This window comes from Epinephelus moara, chromosome 21 (assembly GCF_006386435.1).
Source record: "Epinephelus moara isolate mb chromosome 21, YSFRI_EMoa_1.0, whole genome shotgun sequence".
In the NCBI taxonomy this organism is placed as follows: domain Eukaryota; kingdom Metazoa; phylum Chordata; class Actinopteri; order Perciformes; family Serranidae; genus Epinephelus; species Epinephelus moara.
In genome coordinates this window covers 16,345,400-16,366,361 of record NC_065526.1, presented here as the reverse complement: position 1 = coordinate 16,366,361, position 20,962 = coordinate 16,345,400, and the positions used below count along the sequence as shown (strand labels likewise).

Genomic DNA, 20,962 nt, shown 5'->3' with positions numbered 1-20,962 from the left:
TCTGTGTTGCAATCTCTTCAGCCCAGTACAACCACAACGGGTGTTTTTCCAGCGCCAGGCGAACCACCCTCTCGTGTTCCCCCCCTGTGCTATTTTCAGAGACAAGCAGACCTCGCCCCTGCCCCCTCTGACAGCCCTCAGGGGAGCTACACTGCTTCTGGGCCAGGATACAGTCAGCAGATTGTATGATACAGAACATATTGTGACGTATACAGTGATGAAAGAATATCTAATGAGATCGATCCAACAGCTGCGTCTCTATCACTCACTCAGACAGGTTGCTACACACATGTATGAGAAACCAGGTCTCTGGGCACAGATATGTGAGTCCACCCCCCGACCCACATAGGAGCAAGACACTCAGGAGATTTTTACCAGAAGCAGAATTATCCACAGACATCCCTTCTCTCTCCACAACAAATGGACGAGGGATTAAAGCGGTGAAAACACTGAATAAACCAGTTTCACGTTACAAATCAGTGCTTCTCTGACGCTGTTTGAGAAGGACCACCGGCCTATCACATTTGTGCTCACCTTTTTCTCTTATAACTTATGAGTCAGACTTTCAGGAGCTTTTTATCAGGACCTAAATTATCCATAGAAATCTCTTTCTCTCCAAAACAAATGACCCCATGATTTAAACTGGTAAAAACTAGGGCTGCCCCCTAATAGTTGACCAAATGTTAGTTGACCAGAAAGGTCATTAGTCGGCAAGATTTCATTGGGTGTTTAGTAGCAGAAAAAAAAAAGTAAAACTCTACTAGGAGCTGTGCCTTGTGAAAATAAATCAAAACCTAATGACTGGATCATGTGGAAATTTAATTTGAAAGGGCGGACTCAGGAAGTGACCACGCTCAGCAGTCAGACAGGAGTCAGGTTAATTTCCAGGGCTGGTACCTGCGGTTATTCCACAGGCTAGTTAATAACATGTCAGGCAGGAAATCCAAAGTGTGGGATCATTTTGAGAAGGTGAAGGACGAACCCAAGGTGATATGTAAACTCATCTTCATTGGTCGACTACAAACATGACGTATCATCTGAAACATGGAAGTAGCTACATGCCCATTAGCCCACAGCGTCATTAACAGGCGGCTCGCTCAGTGTGTGACGTGCACTTGTAGATAAAATATAGGCCTATATTAATGAAGGTTCATTAGTACGGTTTTGTATTTCTCTGTAATGTAGCACAGTGTTAACAATGTTACTGATACTATTCTTTCTCACACCTTCAACTCAAACCATTGTGTTGCCCCGCCCAAAATATATAGTTTAATAATTAAATCAATATTGTAAACATGCGGGTGACTAGTCGACTAATTGCTCTAAATGATGACTATTGGTCGACTAGGACAATTCTTAGTCGAGGACAGCCCCATTAAAAAACGAATGAAGCAGATTTGTGTTTAAAAAAACTATATTTGTAATTTCTTTGAGTTAGTTTTTAAGTACACAATATCAATGTTTATTCAAATTAACTAAAATGTTGTTTCACATCTAGTTTAAGTTTAGGTTTAGCTAACTATGATAATCTTACTTTGCAGGCTATCTGAGGTTGTTTTTTTGTGTGGCTTTGTGTTAATTTTCTCTCTTTATGGTCGTTTCGCATTGCGTCATGGTGGTTTTGAATGTCTTTGTAGTTGTTATGTGTCCCTTTTAATGACCTCCTTTAGCAGGTGAACCCCCCCCCACCCGAAGTCTCAGGCCCCTGGGTCTGTTTCCAGCAGGGCCGTTCAGTAATTTATAGCTATACATAAACCCTGTCTGTTTTTGGCATCCATCCACAACTCCATACAGATAATAACTCTATATGGACCAACTGAGCTAGCAGAGTAAATATTGCCCTTGGTTTAGTGTTACATAAAAAGAAAAGAAGAAGGAAGCAGGCAGAAGTAAAAACAAAGAACCCATTTTAATGAAGAGTTTGATGCAATATATGAAAACTCCTAGTTTCTGTTGAAACCACAGCTACACATCAACTGAACGTTCATTAACACATGACATTTCTGCGTGACCAACTGACACTGATAATGACATGAGCGATTCTACGAATATCAAATCATCAATTAACAAAAAAATGAGTTCCAAACAACAGATCACAAATGAAAATACACACACACACATATACATATATATATATATATATATATATGTATATATAAAAAGATGAAACTATCATCTACAGTACAAAATATGTTACAACATATTTAAGCTATCAATTTTGTAGTATTTCTTTTTTAAACAATTCTTGATATGTGTGTAAAAGGCTTTCATACGTTTCTGTAGTCGAGACCAAAAGCAGAATGTGAGGCACAGTTATCAAAGACAAGGCAATACAAGTCCAACGTTATGGAAACATATCGACCTCGCTCGGCCTTCCTGTTGTCATTTATTTAAATATAATTATGTATGATTTCTTGTAACAATGTGTCTTACTAAAAATGACCTGCCGTGGCTCCAACTCTGTGTGTGTGTGTGTGTGTGTGTGTGTGTGTGTTTTAGCTCTTTATTGAACTTTGGACTTAATGATGGGGAACAAAACAAAGGTTATGTACAGACAGTGAGTGACGCAGCTACAATACTGTGATTTAAGCACCTGTTTTGAGGAAGTGAAGGCAGTGATGGAAACAGTAAGGCCCTTAATGAGATCGGTAGGTCGGTAAATTGATCTGTTAATTGACTGAAAATCAATCTGCAACTGTTTTGATAATCCCCAGAGCTCCTAAAGTCCTGAAAGGTGTAGTTATTTTATCTTGTGTGCACAGGATGATTATCTTATAGGAACTAGTTATTATCATGTGTGCACTAGGTGATGTTCCCACGAGATAACAGCTCATGCGTAGAGGTTATTATCTGGTGGGAAAAAGTTAATTATAAATAAAAGAAATTCACCTTTCAGGACTTTAGGGGCGTCATACTAACCAATTAATTATTATTTTTTAAGCAAAATTCACTGTCTTCTTTGACAGTTGACAGAATATATTTGGGTTTTTGACACTTCATACCTTTCTCTGACATTTTATAAACCAGAGAATGTGATCGTTAATCGATAATCGTGAAATTAACCACTGATGAAAATAATCGTCAGTTGCCGTCCTATGACACACACACACATGTACAAACATGGCTATAAGGGGGACTGACAATAACGACTGTGTCATAGAAACAGAAATCAGAACCTACAGTATACGCTATGTGAATGAATGAAGTAACAACAAACTGGTGCTACCGTCTTCATGAGAATATGTGTATTTTCTTGCGTTTAATAGGATCACGCCGTGCTGAATGTTACTGTATATATAAGAAACGGAGAGAAACCTACTTTATAAACAGGTGTAACTGTTGTTTTGAGCAGATCAGGAAGCACAGCTACAGTAGAAAAAGAGTCAAGAGTGATAAACTGAGCAGTGACTGCTCAGACTGTACTATATAAAGGTTGCTACAAGCAAAGTTCTCTGTTCACGTGCTGCTCAGCAGGATCAAAAATGTGAAGTACGTGGATTAACTGTAGCTTTAAAAGTGTCCAGATGAGTCTGACGTGAACATTATTAAGAGGCCGCTACTGAGAAGACCAAAAAGAAATGAGAACACTTTGGTCCATTTTTAATCTAGACATGCAGACACACACACATCCCTCTCAGTCTGAGTGTTGTATTACAATCTCAACTTCCTCTTTGCTCCCAGTGACTCTCTTTAGCTCAGCAGTAAAAAAAAAAAAAAAAAAAAAAAGGGGAGGAAAAAGTGCGTAGGCTGGGACAAAAACTTTCCATACAGTCACATGTTCACAACTTATTCCAACACTTCAAGTTATGTGAAGACATTAACCTCAAAGACCGCGTAATTATCTGCCACTTGCCCTGAAGTCATCGCGGCACGGCACTTTACTGTATTTTCTCACTGACTGAATGTAGGTCATGTGCTTCAATACAAAGACGCTGGAGGGCCTCATACTTAAACACTCAGGTGCTAAATATCGTCAGAATAGGACTACATGATACTTTAAGATTGCTATAATAGGAGTTAACTTTTTTTGCTGCAGGTTTTCCAGCATGGTAACAGTCCTCCTGTCACTTACCCAGTTTAACTGAGCGTATCGAGGATGTTTGCACCGTACAAATAAGGCTGCACACACTCACACACTCACGCGCACACACTCACGCAAACACACAAAATACTGGGCTACATAATTACACTTCCACATAATGGTAACTGAGCTTTGGAGACAAAAGCATAACGTACCAAAAAGAGAGAAACCCTGCGATACATCCACTCAGAATGAAGGGACCATAAATAATCACCTCATTAAATCATAACATTATTAAATAAAATCACTGATTCTGTCAAAATCTTTTGATTATAAATAAAATCTTTTGCCTCTGGTGAGTGGGTCTTCTTCAAAGCCAGCAGCTGACTTCTGTACCTTGTTCACCCAGCCCTCAGTTTCTCAGTCTCTTAAAGTGAAAGACAGACAGGAACCCTGGTGACCACCTTGACGACAACAGAACCAGTAGTTCAGTGTAGTGTAAAGTTGGCACAGTCTATGATCTGGATTGTTTCAATTGTTTGGCTCTGACTGCTGCTACTGCTGCACTCTGCTCCTGGTGATACTGTAAGGCATGGACAGCAGTGGCGCGCTGGGGACGAAAGTCGGGGAGCTGATTTCAGGAGGGTACGGCTGCAGGCGATTTTGCTTGTTGTCGTAAAGCTTGCGGACGACAATGCGGCAGAAGTCTTCGTTTTGTCGGTGACAGTTATCCAGGAGCTGACGGACTTTGGCAGTGCGCGTGGGCTGGGTCAAAATCAGCTCATAATCCTCCTGCATCAGCATGGTTTGAGCCAGCAGGGCATCCAAGCTCTGGTTCAGACAGGCCTCTGTCATCTGGGTGACGATCTCCTCACGCCGTGACGCGATCCACTGGGCGATTGTGCCTTGTGAGGGAGGGGAGTGCCGCAGGAGAGGAGGAGAGTAATCACCTGAAAGCGAGGAGAGAGAAGAGTGATTCAGATTTTGGTTGTAAATTTTGGTAGAACAATAAAAAAATTCATTTAAAGGGTATGTTTGGCATTTTTCAACATAGGCTGCAGAGAAAACAGGCTGCAATGTAACCACTATTGATGTCCACTACACACACTTGTTTTTGCCACTGACAGGCTCAAATTGCTATTGTAAGAGTCGCGCAACATGATGGAAATGATCCTTGCCGAGATCCACCTTTTTCATAAAGAGTAAGATCTGTTTTAATTAACCAGAAACAGCCCCAAAATCCCACTCTTCACACCCACCAGACTCCATTTAAATAAACACTGATTTTATTATCGTAAAACACACTTCATTCAAAGTGGGCAGAAACAGTATAAATCTCACAAAAGCCGTCTTGCCTTGTCTTTCAACTGTCCCAACAGTCACCAACTCTGGTTTGTTGACATAAACTCCTGATTCCACCCAGTTATATGCGAAAACATGCTGGCTCTATACACGCTAAAATGACTGTTTATTTAAATGGAGTCTGGTGGGTTTGGTGATAGCAAATTTGGAGCTGTTTCTGGTTGAACAAAAAGAATCTTGCTCTTTTACAAAAAGGTCTATCTCTGTAGGGATCCTTTCCATAATGTTGTCAGACACTTAGAATAACAATCTGAGCCTGTCAGTGACAAGAACAAGCACTTACAGTGAGCATAAACAGATGGTGCAAACATGTCCTGAGTGATTACATTGCAGCCTGTTTCTTGGCTGTCAGCTGCAGCTTTCTCACTCAGTACTGGACCAATATCAAAAACTGTTGCTCCCATTAGTCACTTAGACACAGAAACATGTGCAAAAATACTGATCCTTTAATTTAACTTTCCAAAACTTTTTTACAACTGCCACTCATTTCATCCATTATGTTTTAACTGCTGGTACCTTCTTGCTGAGGCTTGAGGGTGAGGTTATCCAGCCGTGTCTCACACTCAGATGCAGGCAGGCCTGGTTTCAGGGGTATGTTCAAATTGTTCATGGGCCTGGGACTCTGGCAGCCGTTCTGATTGTTGACGTCACAGTCGTCCTTCAAAGACTCGGGAGGCTCTAGAGTATGAGCTATAAACGACGATGGAAGCCCCTCTACATGAGAAAGAGAAGAAGAAGGAGAGGTGTGATGCACCCACGTGGCAAACCAAGTCTATACTGTATACATATTTTTGATGCCATCTCTGGTGTTGTTACCTTTAGAAGGCTCAGCGTTGCTGCTGCTGAGGGCGCCTGGCAGAGATATGTCTGTGTCCTGGGAGGAACAAGAGCCTGAGCCTGAGGTGGAGCTCTCCTGAGGCAGAACAAACACTGATGTTTAATTCACATTCTCACACAGATGTTAAAGAGATATCAAAAACAGACGAGGCTTAAATGTAGAAGTGCATCTCCAAGTATCACCGACGGCGTTTACAAGCACAAAATATTACTGTTTTTGCCCTTATTCTGAAAAAGATATTCCTACCAAGCTGTTTGCATGGCTAATGAAAATGGAAATTCCACTAATATTCCTGTTTACAGGCAGCCGTGCACACTCAGGTTAACATCATTGACTCCGTGGTGGTTCCAAAAAGAGGAGCAGCTTCAGTAGTGTGGAGTAAACTGCGGCGTCCTGAATGTTTTATGAACAGCCCCGGACTTCTCAGACTCTTTTAGCGAGTTATGGCTCAGAGGGAACTCATTCAGCGGCTCCTCTGGCAGCAGCACAGCGTCTCTCCCTCTCCTCTCTCGCCGTGTGCACACAGGAGTCGGTGTCGTCAAGTGATTTTGTCATAAACCTTTGGTAATGTAAACCTACGTGACGCTCATGGCTCGACAAATAACTACACATATGTGAATGTGTGATAGTTGTGGTATCATAACAGCCTGTCACAGGCTACAGCGTGATGATTAGAGGAGAAATGGCAGAGCATAAAGGTCCAGGTGGAAAAAAAACAACTCAATCATTTAGGATTTTACTAAAAGAAGGAAATCACCTGTTGATTCATATATATATATATATATATATATATATAGATCCCAGAAGACATTTTTTTGTGTTTGGAAACTGTTTAAATGTGTAATTTGTGGTAGATTTTATTTTGTTGACACAAACTACAGAAATGAGAGATAATTTTTGTTTAGTTTTTACTGAATATTTGAAGGCAAACTGTAAAACTGTATCACTTATTTTATTTTTTTACTAATCTGTCATATTGTCAAAAATACCCTGAAATATTGTGATATTATTTTAGGGCCATATCGCCCACTTCTACCATGAATACACATTTTCCTTTTGTTTAACACAGTTAATCCAATAAAGTTTTGGGTCTCTCTACGATATCTGAGTTGTTGTTTTTTTTTAAAAATGTGTGAAACCAATAAAAGAGTGTTAAGCCATTTGGAAGAGAAGAGAATCTCTGCTATGTGAATGTGATGATGAAGATGAAGTGGATCCCGGTTGCTTTAAGTGTGTCTTAGCAATGGAGAAAAACTGTAATCGGAAAATGCTACAGTCGGAAAAAAGGCCTTTGTCATAATACCCAAACAGAATACGCTGTTCATATGACCCGTATCAAATTCAGAATATCACCATATTCAGAATAGTAGTGGAATATTACTGTGCATGTTAACGTAGTCACTGTTTACTACTAAACTTTATCTCGACATTCCCACACACGTTTCAGTTACTGACCGGCCAGGGGCTGCGCCTGTTTTTCATGATGTCCAGGGATTCCTCATCACTCCTGTTCTCACTCCGTGGCTGGGCTGAACAACAGCCTGATCCGTGCATCAACTGTGGAAGAACAAGGAAGACGAAGGAATTATTGACAGGGAACAGTCAAATGTTAAGAATGTGTTCAATAAAATCAACTCAAACAAATCTGCTATTAACCCAAATACTTCATAGCACGACAGTGCACCATTAAATATTTACTTCACTAGTTCCTGCTGGATGTTTGCTTCCTTTCAGTGCTACTGTGCTCTGAATATAAAAGTTGTGTATCCCAGTTCTTATCAGTTAAATGTAATAAACAGTGATTTCTTAGCACGCACTTTCGCTTAATCAGATTAACCGCATGGCCTTGATCGAATTTCAACAAGCAAGTTAAACTCATATGTAGACACACACACACACACACACACACACACACACACACACACACACACACACACACACACACCAAGACCGAAAAGAGGAAGGATATGTTGAGGGGGGAAACTATGAAGTAAAGTTTTTGACCTGTCATCCTCTATTAGTCACAGTAAGAGTCAAACTGTCCCAAATTACACACAGCTCAACATTCAGCATTAGTTTGTAACCATATATTCCTGAACAGGGGAATTCCTTTATCCATCCACACAGTCACACTAGTTTTATTTCACCACCGATCGCTGAGACGTGACAGAAAAACAAAGAGGTCTTTCAGGTGATAATTACTTGTTTTTTTAATTGTCATGTTTCCGAGGAAAACCAACCGACAACATGTGTGGTTTCTTTCCTGTATTGCAGTTCTGCTTCACTCTCAGAGTCACACATTCCCCCACAGTTGGTCACCACATTGGTTGGGTGTTTAGTAAGAGGGAACACCTAATGTACAGTATAACTTGAGAGATAAAACTGCTTCCTGTAACAGTGAGTTGGTTCTGTAGAAACAGAATGAGTAGAAGGGACATTGAACTGGTGACATCACATGTCAGTGAGCCATAAAGTGTGTGACACGCACTAGTTTGAGATACTAACAGGGGTGTAACGATCCATCGATCCAGTATCATCAATGCAAAGTGAAAACATCGATCTATATCGTCATCTTCAATATATGCTTTTATTTTGAAAGTCTGTGCCACTGTCAAACAAGCAGCCAAGAGTAACACGAGGATAACATTATTTACTCGGGAATAAATCAGCAGTGTGGAAATATTTTCAATTTTGGAGAAAGGGGTCAACACACAAAGCACATGCCATACGCAAATAATGCCCTTACGAGATAAGACACAACATAACGTCACCTGCCTGGACGGGAATGTGATACTTTTGTTAAATGATGTTGTTGTTAATCCATGTTTTATGGCTGTTGGGAGAAGTTAAGCTTTGGGGCTTTAGGCCAGATAGACCTTAAGTTTAATGAAAAAGATAATGATTTGTGTTCAAATGAAAACATTTCTACGAGCAAAGGCTTTCTAGCAGAAATCCCTGAAGGTTAACTTATCCCACGTGCCGTTTAATGTGCGTTAGTGGAGTCAGTGTAAAGTAAACTTCACTGCACTTAAGCAGTCACAGTTATTTACATTAGTTGTTTTTATCTTTTATGGCCAAAAGCAAATAATGATGGCAGCTTCTTATGTAACCGACTGTGTTAAATGGGCATATATCATCTTATATCGATCACAGGCCCCTGATTCGCACTGAATCGAAATCTTATTGTGGCTGACGTTGTAATATCGGCAAATATCACACCATTGTCCAACGAATCGATATATCGTATCGTGATGAAACTGGCAGTATACACCCCTCAATACTAATGAACAGAATTTGATGACTAACCAATAGAAATATGAAGCATTTTAATCCAGCAATCCTCAGTTCCTCTCTAACAGCAAGGAAATGGCAATGGCAATGGTAAATATAAAAATGTCCGGCACTCTGACCATCCTGCTATGTTGACTTGAACGGAAATGTCTGCTCTACTTCAGCTGGGACCCCAACTTTCTTTCCAACTACTTTAATCTACAGCTACTACTAATCTACTACTTATATCACTTCAGAGACAATCACAACTATTCAACAAGACTCAGCCCAACTGTTTTTATTCTTTCTAGGTTCAGAAGTCAAACGGGCAACAACACTTTTGCTGTTGAATGGAATAAACTTCCAGTGTCTCTGAAACTTATCAAAGCAGAGAGAAATTTTAAGCAAGTTTTGAAGAAATGGTGCGCAAAAACCAATATTGTCCTTTCATGAGTCTTTTATTTTCAAATGTAAATATATGGATATTGTAATTGCGCCTGTCGGTCTTGCCAGACCCGGCATCTTGCAGCCCCAGAGGATCACAATGGAAATAAGCCTGTGGCTTCACTGTGTAATTTAATCTTCGACAGCTGTAGGTGTGTGTGGTAACTGTTTTCAGGTGAAGCAGTTGTATGTGTATTTTATGACTGTCGAATAAATCTATCTTTCTACTCTCATTCTATTTCTATGGTTGGTTCATCAGCAAAGTGAAGCAACTTGAATCAATCGATTACATAACTGACGGTTTGCTTTTGATTACCTAAAAAAAAAAAAACACTAAACATTTGCTGGTCATTGAACTTTAGGCTCTGGTGATGAGTACTTTTTGGCTATCAATCAAATGATAAAAATATTAGTGTAATCATTCAAAATGACTTCAGCACCTGTAGTGTCCTGTCCAATCAGCATAAAAACCCAAAGTTCTTACACAAACACTTGAAGTTTCCCTTCAGACACAATTCAAAGTATGCAAAAAAAGAAAAAAACTATATTAATACTATTATTATGTTTAACATGGATTTTCCTACATCATAGTTAAAAACACTCCTAATCTTTCTCCCTTATTGAGAAATTCTGGATTTGGCCTCCACCCCACCCACCAGCCCTACATGCAGTAGGTTTCGGTTTCAGTTGTCTCCAGTGTTGCTCATGCTAAGCTGACCAGTGAAAGAGTAGTGAGCATCAAGATGGCTAACGTTAGCGTTAGAGGAAACATCAGAGAGATTCAGCCACATATGTTTGAGTCTAAGTCAGATCTAGACTCAGATGAGGAGTCTGTTGCTCACCAAGTTAGCGACAAGCAGACATACTAGAAAGCTAAGTGTAGTTAGCATCTTTTATTTGTTTATGTTGTTTGTTAGCTTGTAGGCTAACTGACAATGGCTGACACAGTGTTAATGGTTGTGAACAGGGATGCATGATATTGGAGTTTTTGCTGATATCCGATATGCTGACATATAACAACTAATTTGACCGATAACCTGACAAGTCCGCTCTGCACTGGAGGTTTCAGATGTCTTTGCCGGTGTTATGTTGAAGTCTGTTCCCCTATAGATATGTGTTTCCCGCATCAGACACCCATTGTCTTTCCTTTAGTGACATAACTAATCTAGCTTGCCCAATGTACGTTTAAATCTTTTATGCAGTGCACAAATATCAACCCGTTCAACAGAAGAATGTGAAAACGCCTCTCTGGTGACAAACTTTGCACAGATAGAAGTCAGTAAAGTCGAGGTCAGACATTTCAGGGGACATAAACAGATGAAAAACACATTTTTGAGTGGAGGTGAAGAATAAAAGGACTGAGAAAAGACTCCTGACTGACCTTTGACCTCTTGATCTCCAACACGGCCTTCAGGAAGTCAATTTCGTCAAACCTCCTCACCATGGGCTCCAGCTCAATCAAACACTCTGAAATGACATTAAACACGCCACATCTTTATTGTATATCACACTGTGATATCTACACAACAACGCACGTGGATGAAAGTATTTTTTACTGGTATTGCTTTTCTTTTCACAGCTCCCTCTGCTTGCGCTGTGGTTAGAAACTTGCCAACGTTCACTGGTGGTTTTCGAGCTCAGTCGGTTATTGACGGTACTTTTATGGTCACTAACACCTCTAGTGCCAACTGAAATGTTGCAGTGATATTGTCAGTTTGTGGTTTCAGTGCCACAAGAAAATGTACGAGGAATAAAGACTTTCATTTCTTCTAACAATGTAAGCAATACACCATGACTGTGCTGCTGTGACTCTGCTGTTTGTGTGGGAGTTTCAGTGAGAGAAAGAAGATAAGGTGCAATCAGTCGACTTGCGACTTGCCAGAGACTACTGTCTGTCAGTATGTAGGGAATGTCTATGTTTAGGGCATGAAATCAAAATTTTCTATTCAGCCCTGCATCCACCAAAGCCTTCTTTCCAGCTGAAAATGCCAGGCACTCCTCGGAAAATGCCCATCTGGGAGCGCTTTGAAGACACAGCGGTTTTTTTTCAGCTGAAATGCTTTGGCCTCAGGAAAAATACTTTGGTGGACACGGCCCCTAAATGTCAGATGGAAAACAACACATTTGTAAAATGTGTTACAGTAAAGACAGCGGAGAAAGTTTCAGTAATGTGACAGGAAGCTGACACTGAGTCACTGCTTTGTCAGGGTCAAAATAAGCAGTGACTGGGAGGATTTATCTGTTACTCAGCATGAACAGAGATGACATCGCAAAGTGTGAAACAGGTCAAACTGGTACAAGACTGTGGTTCTTTGAGAGTGGAATTTGCCAGAAATGAATTCCTGCGGTTCAGTTGACTCTGTGTGAGCTTACTGAGGAAGGAGGGTCTCTCATCAGGGTTAGAGGTCCAGCCGCTGGTCATCAAACTGATGAGTGTGTCTCGGCTGGGGATGTCAGCGGGCAGGCTTTCCAGATTGGTGTCAGGACGTATCCCACGGAGCACGCTGAACATGATCTGCATGGGGTTGGTCACCTCTGATCACACAAACAAACACAGACCAGGGATGAGTCTGGTAACACCATGAAAGTTCACTGAAACATCAAACTTGGATATGAATTGAAAAACAAACAGGAGTGTGACATCATAAAAACTGTGTTACCTTCAAATGGAATCTGCCTGGACAGCACCTCCCACATGATGATGGCGTAGCTTTAATGTAAACATGCAGGAGAGAAACAGTTAAGGGAAGTTAGAGTTACATCACTCTTCTCCACTGGCATTCCCCCTCTGACCCGAGGGACTTTACGACAAGCTGACCAGAGGGGCTGCTTTGAGGAAGAACAATGACAATGGTTGCAGCAATCCAAACCCAGTGCCCAAAATTTTTTAGAGACTGCATCAGCCACAATCTGGTACAGATTCAGCCACAGAGGAAAATGGATTTCTTCTGACAGATTCCTGAAATCAGACCATTTGCCCAGCATGACTGACAGATTTGGTCACCGGAACAAATCGCTGCACTGTTCTGTATTGGTATGCTAACAATTCAGCCCCATGCCGGGAAACACTCTCACAACTTGCCAGTCGAGAAAGCGTTACTTCCTCGTAGTGCCGACCATGCTGAACAAATATTTACTCTATCAGAGTTTAACTAGAATTACCACCTCGTGGTTGTACGCCTCGACCTGCCAGTTAAGTTATACATATCCCCATCTGTCCAGACTCATATGACAGTAGACAGTGATTTAAATATGGATGTTGCTGCACAGAAGTTACAAAGTCCAAAATGTGGATGCTTCATACTCATCTTCAACATGACAGCACAGAAAGTCTATACAAACAGCACAGTTTCAAGGTGGACACCCAAGGTCAGTGTCACCAATTAAGTATCTGACCATATGTCTCGGCTTCTGTTGACGAGTTTTGATGCTGAATAATGTTTTTTACTTTTAGTGGGTACTGCAGCTGCCCTTACAAAGTGTGTACTGTTACTATCGGGACATCCTGCTACTACTACTACTCTTGCTATTATGTCTGTAACCTTGGAGATAAAACAAAATGCTTTTCACCAGATCCTCTGCCTTAACACCATCCCTCCGACTTCCGCCTCAACTACAAGCCAAAATGGCCCCAACCAAGAAAAAAGAGAAAAAGAAGGTGCGTTCAGCCTCAACGAGGTGGTGACCAGAGGGTACACCATCGATATGCACAAGCACATCCATGGGGTGGGTTTCAAGAAGAGGGCCCCATGAAAGAAGCGAAAGAAGAGGAAGCGTCATGAGGACGAGGACTCCTCCAACAAACTGCACACCCTGGTCACATACGTTCCTGTCACTACATGCAAAGGTCTGCAGACAGTCGGTGTTGATGAACTACTAAACCACTTAGTTTCTCCTCTAGGATGTCATTATCCACGGTAAATAAAAAATCAGAATAAAAAAAACAGATAAATAGTCCCAGTTGCGGTTTACCTCGTCATATGGTTTCTATTTTCTTTCCCCCTTTTACTTTTTTTTAGAGCCTGCAGGAGCAGACGAGTCCAACCTCTACCTAGACAGCATTATTAGCTGTATCATTGTCTTTTTGTTACACAGGTTAACACTTGTTTTCCAGTCTTTTTCATACTGTCCTTCATTCATTCGAATCCTGTATGTTGTGTATGTCCATCACCTGAATATGAGCTGTCAGGCTGACATGTGTCTGCGGCTCAGTTGACGTGACGTACCTTCCGCTGCGCAGAGGATTGTGGGTCAGAATAGCCAGAAAAGCATGCTGGCTTGCAAACTGCAAAATGCGACCGGATGCAGTACAACATCCTGGTATTTTTGGCACATTGCATTTGACATACTATGTATTGGGACATACTACATCTATTAGTGGTGTACTATATAGTATGGTAGTATGGGTATTGGAATGCACATATTGTGATATCACAGTGAAGTTGACCTTTGACCTTGTGGATGTAAAAGTTCACTACTTATCCTATTAGATATTTGCATGAAATTTTGTAACAATTAGTATATGAGTAACGGCCAAAAAAATGTGCTTTGGTAGGTTACAATGACCTTTAAACCCCCAAATTCTGATCAGTTCTCTTTAAGTTCCCTTAAGGTATTCCTTAGATATCTTGTAAGCAAGAATGAGACAACCCCAAAACATAATGCCTCCAACCATGGCTGCAGCGGGCAGGGAGGCATAAAAACAGTACAATGAAGTCATTACAGCGCCTGACCACTGACTATCTGAACGTCATATACGTAAAACATATTTAGATCAAACTCATGTTATAGACACTAAAACCATACCCAGATTTACTTGTTGCTGTACATTATCTAACCTATTTCTGATGACAAGTTCTTGAGGTTTGGTGTCTCACCTGTACATGTCGTGTTTCACATCAGCCCGGCGGCTCTTGGATGGTTCGTACTTCTCGGGGGGCATGTAGATCACTGTGCCCCCCATTTCTGTGGGCTTGGACCCCGAGCCTTTACTGACGGACAGCTGTCGCCACTTTGAGAGGCCAAAGTCTGCGATCTGCACGGAACAAAAGCAGAATATCACCATTAATTGATCATTCTAGATATATGTTTCTTTTAAACATTTTTCTTTTCTTTCATCAGCTTTTTCTTTTATCAATTAAAGACAACTGATAAAGACTCCAAAACATTAGCTGCGTTGTAGGTGAATTGTCCAATTATTCCAAAAGAATAAAAGTTGGGGCTGCAACTAACAATAATTTTCCTTAACGATTAATTTGTTGATTCTTTTCTCTATATGTTGTCTGACAAATGTCAAATAATTGTGAAAAATGGTGAAAAATGACCACTTAAATTTACCAGAGCCCAAGGTGACACAGGCTGCGACATATACACTTGGGGAATGTTGACACCGTCACTTTATGTCCACTATCAGCGCTTTTGTCACTGACAGGCTAAGATTGTCATCAATATTATGGAAAGGATCCCTACAGAGATAGATCTTTGTGTTAAACAGTAAGATCCTTTTTGTTCAACCTGAAACAGCTCCAAAATCACCATCACCAAACCCACCAGACTCCATTTAAATGAACAGTAATTTTATCACAGTAGCACACACTTCATTCAAAGTGGACAGAAACAAAATAAAACTCACAAAAGCTGTCTTGGTTTGTCTTTCCACTGTTCCAACAATCACCAACTCTGGTCTGGTTGAAATGAACATGTAATTCACCCTGTAGGATGTGAAACATGTTGGCTCCATGCACACTTAAATTACTCTTTATTTAAACGGAGTGTGGTGGGTTTGGTGATGGTGATTTTATGTGTGTTTCTGGTGAAACAAAAAGGATCTTATTCTTTAGCATAGGGATCCTTTCCATCATGCTGTCAGACACTTAAAATAACAATCTGAGCCTGTCAGTGGCAAAAACATACATTGATGATGCGTACATTCCCATTGCAGCCTGTTTTGCGGCTGCCAGCTGTTCACATTAGTCACTTAGACACAGAAACATAGGAAAATAGGGTCCAGGTTGAAAAACACCAAAGTTAACCTTTAAAACCTTGAAAAATGACTGAAACCATAATTAAGACTTAGAAAAATGTAAAAACTAGTTGTGTGTTCTTCTGTACAGCTTCTATTGGTTTCTGTGGGTCAGCATGGAAATTCACGTAACATGTGACATCTGTGAGATAATCTCTTACCATGTACACACACACACCCACACACACACACACACACACACACACACACACACAATGACAATGAAAGTAAGCACACCCACACTCACATGTTTTTCCCTTTCATCACAAATACAGTTCACACTGTGCCAAATTCTCTCTGAGACACACACCTTAACATGAAATTCACCATCCAGCAGTATGTTCTGCGTCTTTAGGTCATGATGTAACAGAGGTGGATTCATGTTGTGAAGGAAGTTAACCCCCAGGGCAATCTCATACAGGATCCTCAGTCGCAAAGGCCAGGCGAGCGCGGGGTACATGTCTTTCTGTGGGCAGAGACGGTTATAAAAACGTAAATAAAGGTCAGTCAGTAAAACGTGTTTAGATAAGTGTTATACTGCACCTCAACTACGATACGAAGCAATTTAAGAGCAATAAACCGAAGGGAGAGAACAGTTACTACACAGACCCAGGTGGGAATTTCCCCAGACTATATCGGTCCACTTTTCTTTCTCTTCCTCTGCTTGTCTCAAAGTTTCATCAGAGACTGTGAATACTTCCAAGTTTCACTTTTGCTTGCGGCCCCAGAGGCATGAACGCCACGACAGCGTACAGGCACATGATGAACTACACATAAAAGAGATGGAGCTTGCCAAAAAATGACAGAGACTCTTTCACTTGAGCCATGTTGGCAACAAAACTGCAGAAACGAGAACAGTGGAACGTTTGAGATGTTCTCTACATTTGTGAGTGTGTCATTCGACTGAATACAAAACACTTAATACTTTTTGCTTCTGTCTAGTTTCATATTAGCACTCCTTTCTTGAATGAATGAGGAAAATAAAACACATGCCTTATAGGCAACGAAAGCTGCCATCTTTTTAATCCTTATTCCCAATTAATACTTAAAAACTGAGCCTTGTATTGAGATGTTAGGACTAGATCGGTCTCTGAATTACAAGGTAATAAAGGTACCTCGTGGAGCAACAGGTCCAGAGAGCCATTGCTCATAAACTCGGTGACTATGCAGAAGAACTCGGGTTCGTTGCAGATGCCAAAGATCTGGATGATGTAGTTGAACCTGGCTTTGTGGAGCACCTCAGCCTCCTTCAGCAGGCAGTTCCTTTCTCTGAAACACAGCCAGAGATAAAGAGTCAGTCCTCGCTCTCACACAAACTGATAACATGCCAAAACAATGATGACATTTGCGGTGTTGTGGGTGAACACAGAGTTACAGGAAGCACACCAAAGGAATGAATCTGTCATCAGGGCTCGGCAAAATGGTCTAAATCATCACCACAATATTGATCTGGATACTTTAAAGGTTAACTTTGGTACTTCTCGACCTGGACCCTATTTTCCAATCTTTTGCGACTAAGTGACTAAAAGTAAAAACGATTTTTGGAACTGGTCCAGTGTTGAGCGAGAGTTGGCAGCTGTGAAATGGGCTGCAGTGTAACTTCTTGGGGCATCAGCACCGTCAATTTACGACCAGGTAAAGTGCTTGCTTTTGTCACTGACAGGCTCAGATTGTTAATATAAGTGGCTGACAACATTATGTAAAGGATCCCCTCAAAGACAGACATTTTGTTAAACAGTAATATCCTTATTGTTTACCTGGAAACAGCCCTGAAATTGCTCTCACCAAAGCCACAAGACTCCATTAGAGCAAACGGTAATTTTGGGGTGTACAGCCAGCATATTTTTTTTTTTACATCTAACTGGTTGTATTAAGGGTTCAGTTGAACCAAATAGGAGTTTTTGAGTGTTGGAACTACATATATGTATATAATAACAACATTATTGAATTATTTAATCATACCATCACAATATGATCTAGTTGAGATCCAATAAATGATTGAAATGATAACATTCTGTTATTTCCCACCCCTAAATTTCACCACATCATTACACAAGAGAGTGAGGAGTCACTGTTCTTAAAAAAACAACAGTTTTGTGCAGCTCAGCTTTCAATATGTGGAGTAAGTAAGTTTCTCTTGAACCTTATCTGCAGGAAGGAAGTGATTATGACATCTAGAGACAAACCCTCCAGCTGGTCCAAAGAGAAAACAATGAAAGATGAGAGACTCATCAATAGAACCTATTAAAGCCTGACCTCTTAGTATAGGCATATGTTGTGTGTTGGCCTATAAGTAACACGAAACATTAGTACAGAAATACCAAGATATGTTTAACATGACTTAGAAATGGGGTCTCTTCTGCATAGTTTGTCCATCAAAGAGCACTGGCAACCTTCCTATTTAATATCTTGGTTGCAATTCTTTACCAACTAAATTTAATGAATCCTTGTGAAAAATGTTTTGCATGTATGTTTAAATATGTCATTATCAGATCTTTACACTCAAATGAGCCTTAAAAATCCAATACAGGTGACCTGTTTCTGTTATCAAAAAGTTATGAGAGATAATTTTGAGTGGACACCTATCCCATCATTATATACACCAGTAAGGGAGTCAGTCCTCTCAAAGTAAAATGTACCCTGAAAGAACAATATATACATTATTTTTAAGAAGTGTGTGCAGGTTTAAATATGTGGATTTGAGCCGTTTCTTCAACTGAGCTGCAGCAAGGCATAGACAGGGCAATTAAACAACACATGACATACTATGGATTAAGGGTGGGAGAGGATCCATGATACGATATCACGATACTTGAGTCACGAATCAATATTATTGTAATTTTAAATATGTCGCGATATGCTGAGTATTGCACTCAAATATGTTGTGATTTTTTACCTTTTTTCAACTGTAAATTATGTTTTAGCATCTGTTTTATCTAATAGGGTAAAGTTTTCAGTCTTTTCATCTCACTTCAGCCGAAAAAAGCAATTGATTATATTACTCTAGTAGGCTAACTTAAGTTTAATTTGTATGTCATATTAATCATTTATATAACAGAATAATTGATGCTTGGCACTGTGTGATGACGTGATTTTGCCACTCAAAAATACTGCGATACTACGCTGTATGGATTTTTTCCCCCTCCCCTACTACGAATACATTTACCTGTAAGCCTCACATTTGATTAAAACCATAGATGTAGGTTTCATTTCAAAATTGGGGGGTACACATATGAAAGAGGAGATTTGAAGGTCCTCGACTAGAAAATTTTGCGCATCAAACACTTAATTTCCTAATGTAGGAATACTTCCTACATCTATTTCCAAGCAGGTGCATTGGAGAGGGACAAGCACAACTTGTAGAAAAACTCTGTAACGAAGTAGGAGTGGCTGTGAGTTTGTAATCAGTCACATTACCCATGTGCAGTGAAAAGGCAAACACACCAAACATCAATTTCTGTGACAATCTACAATATTATACATAGAGACAGAGAAATAAAGAAGTCAAAATTAAAAACTGCATTGTGACAATCATAAAATCACCCCAAAATTGGGGGGGTACACATATGAAACAGGGGATCTGAAGGTCCACTAGAAAATTTTGAGCACCAAACACTTAATTTGTTGCATTCTGGTTAATTATTTGCACCGATTTGTGCATTTTCTGCATCAATTAAAGGTGTAAGAGTCTTTAAAGTCCTTTGCTACTTTAATGCTTTTATTGGAGAGAACAAGTGCACATGTCCTAAATATTGAGGGGGACGTGTCCCCTGCGTCCCCCTGAAATCTATGCCTATGATTGAAACTGACACAATTTCTAGTCTTGATGCTCTGATGTCCACCATAGACTGTTATCTCTGATTGCACAATCAGTAGATGCTAACTTGTGTGTAGAAAACTCACTGGATTAACACCGTATTATTAATTCATGTATAAGTATGCAGCTGTTAAAATTCCTCCCAAACACTGTGGATGGCCTAGATTGTTACATGAAGACGTCATATCGTCACAGGGTACCTTTCTCCAACAGGACAGTCGAGTTTCAGGCACTTGATGGCCACAGTGGTCCTCCAGTCCGAGTGCTGCGCCTTGAACACGGTGCCGAAGCCTCCTCTGCTCAGGTAGTACAGGTCGGTCAGCTTCTGGTAAGGGATCACCGGCAAGGTGCTGGTCAGACTGCCAATGTTCATACAGCCCATAGCCGCGTGCGGCTCCATAGCAGTTTGTGAGCCTTTTACGGGAAGTCTCTGAGGATTTATCATCCACTAGGTCAGCCAGTGAAAGCAGAACTGCCCTTTATGGTAATCGCAATGAGGAAGAGCTCTGCCCATTCACACGCGTGCCATAATGTCGCTGACTGCAAGCAAGCTAGGCTAATGTAGCTGAGGAGGACGGCTGGAAAAGAGCACCCGAGAAATGCTTCACCTGTGTCCCGACGAAAAACGGCGAGGACCCGACGACTGCAATTAAATGTTCGCGTGTTCACCTGCCTGTTTGTTCATGTGATGCAGCCAGACTGCCTCTAACCAGCTGTCACAGGCGGAGTCAGACAGAGACAACAACAGCGAGCAAAGAGCGCCGCTGTCATTTAAGGCAGGTGGGTTTGTTGTTGCTAATGACGACACGCTTCCGGGTTTTTGTGAGATGCGTTCAGGGACATATGTTTTTCCTACTCAGACATTTGACCTAAATTTTATTTTATATTGGGACTGATTTTCTAAACAGTCCTTTCAGCACAATCACTCAAAGAGGACTTACAAGCCTAAATATGACGATGGGGTGTTCATAGGTTGTTTAAATAACCACATCCTTTAGACTTTAAATTCACATTTATGTTTCAGTTTCGTTCTCTGAGCATGAACTCAACTGTTCATGTCCGTGGTTTTTTTTAACATGCTGGAATTTCCCAAACATGGGGCTTTCCTGTAAAGCTGCTGATCTTTCTTGTGAATACCTGTTAACGTAAAAATGGACAATCACGCCTCACACATCATACAAAAAAGTT

The 20,962-nt window shown here is 40.6% G+C and overlaps 1 protein-coding gene across 1 annotated transcript; it reads right to left on the bottom strand.

Moving 5' to 3' along the window:
* Positions 1-1,890: 1,890 nt before the first annotated feature.
* On the bottom strand, positions 1,891-20,480 carry LOC126383113 (receptor-interacting serine/threonine-protein kinase 2-like). The gene is made up of 11 exons (XM_050033553.1): positions 19,975-20,480; positions 17,073-17,226; positions 16,268-16,423; positions 14,813-14,970; positions 12,596-12,645; positions 12,309-12,470; positions 11,317-11,402; positions 7,677-7,778; positions 6,200-6,296; positions 5,900-6,097; positions 1,891-4,971 (listed from the first exon to the last, which is right to left on the bottom strand). Exons 1-11 carry the CDS (start codon positions 20,217-20,219, stop codon positions 4,577-4,579), a joined length of 1,803 nt encoding a protein of 600 aa, XP_049889510.1. The 5' UTR covers positions 20,220-20,480; the 3' UTR covers positions 1,891-4,576.
* Positions 20,481-20,962: the final 482 nt, after the last annotated feature.

Coding starts and splice junctions, on each gene's coding strand:
- LOC126383113 (XM_050033553.1), bottom strand. CDS start 20,219: ATGATAAATCCTCAGAGACTTCCCGTAAAAGGCTCACAAACTGCTATG. Junction 17,227..19,974: donor GACTGTCCTGTTGGAGAAAG/GTACCCTGTGAC, acceptor GCTGTGTTTCAG/AGAAAGGAACTGCCTGCTGA. Junction 11,403..12,308: donor TGAGAGACCCTCCTTCCTCA/GTAAGCTCACAC, acceptor ATGTCATTTCAG/AGTGTTTGATTGAGCTGGAG.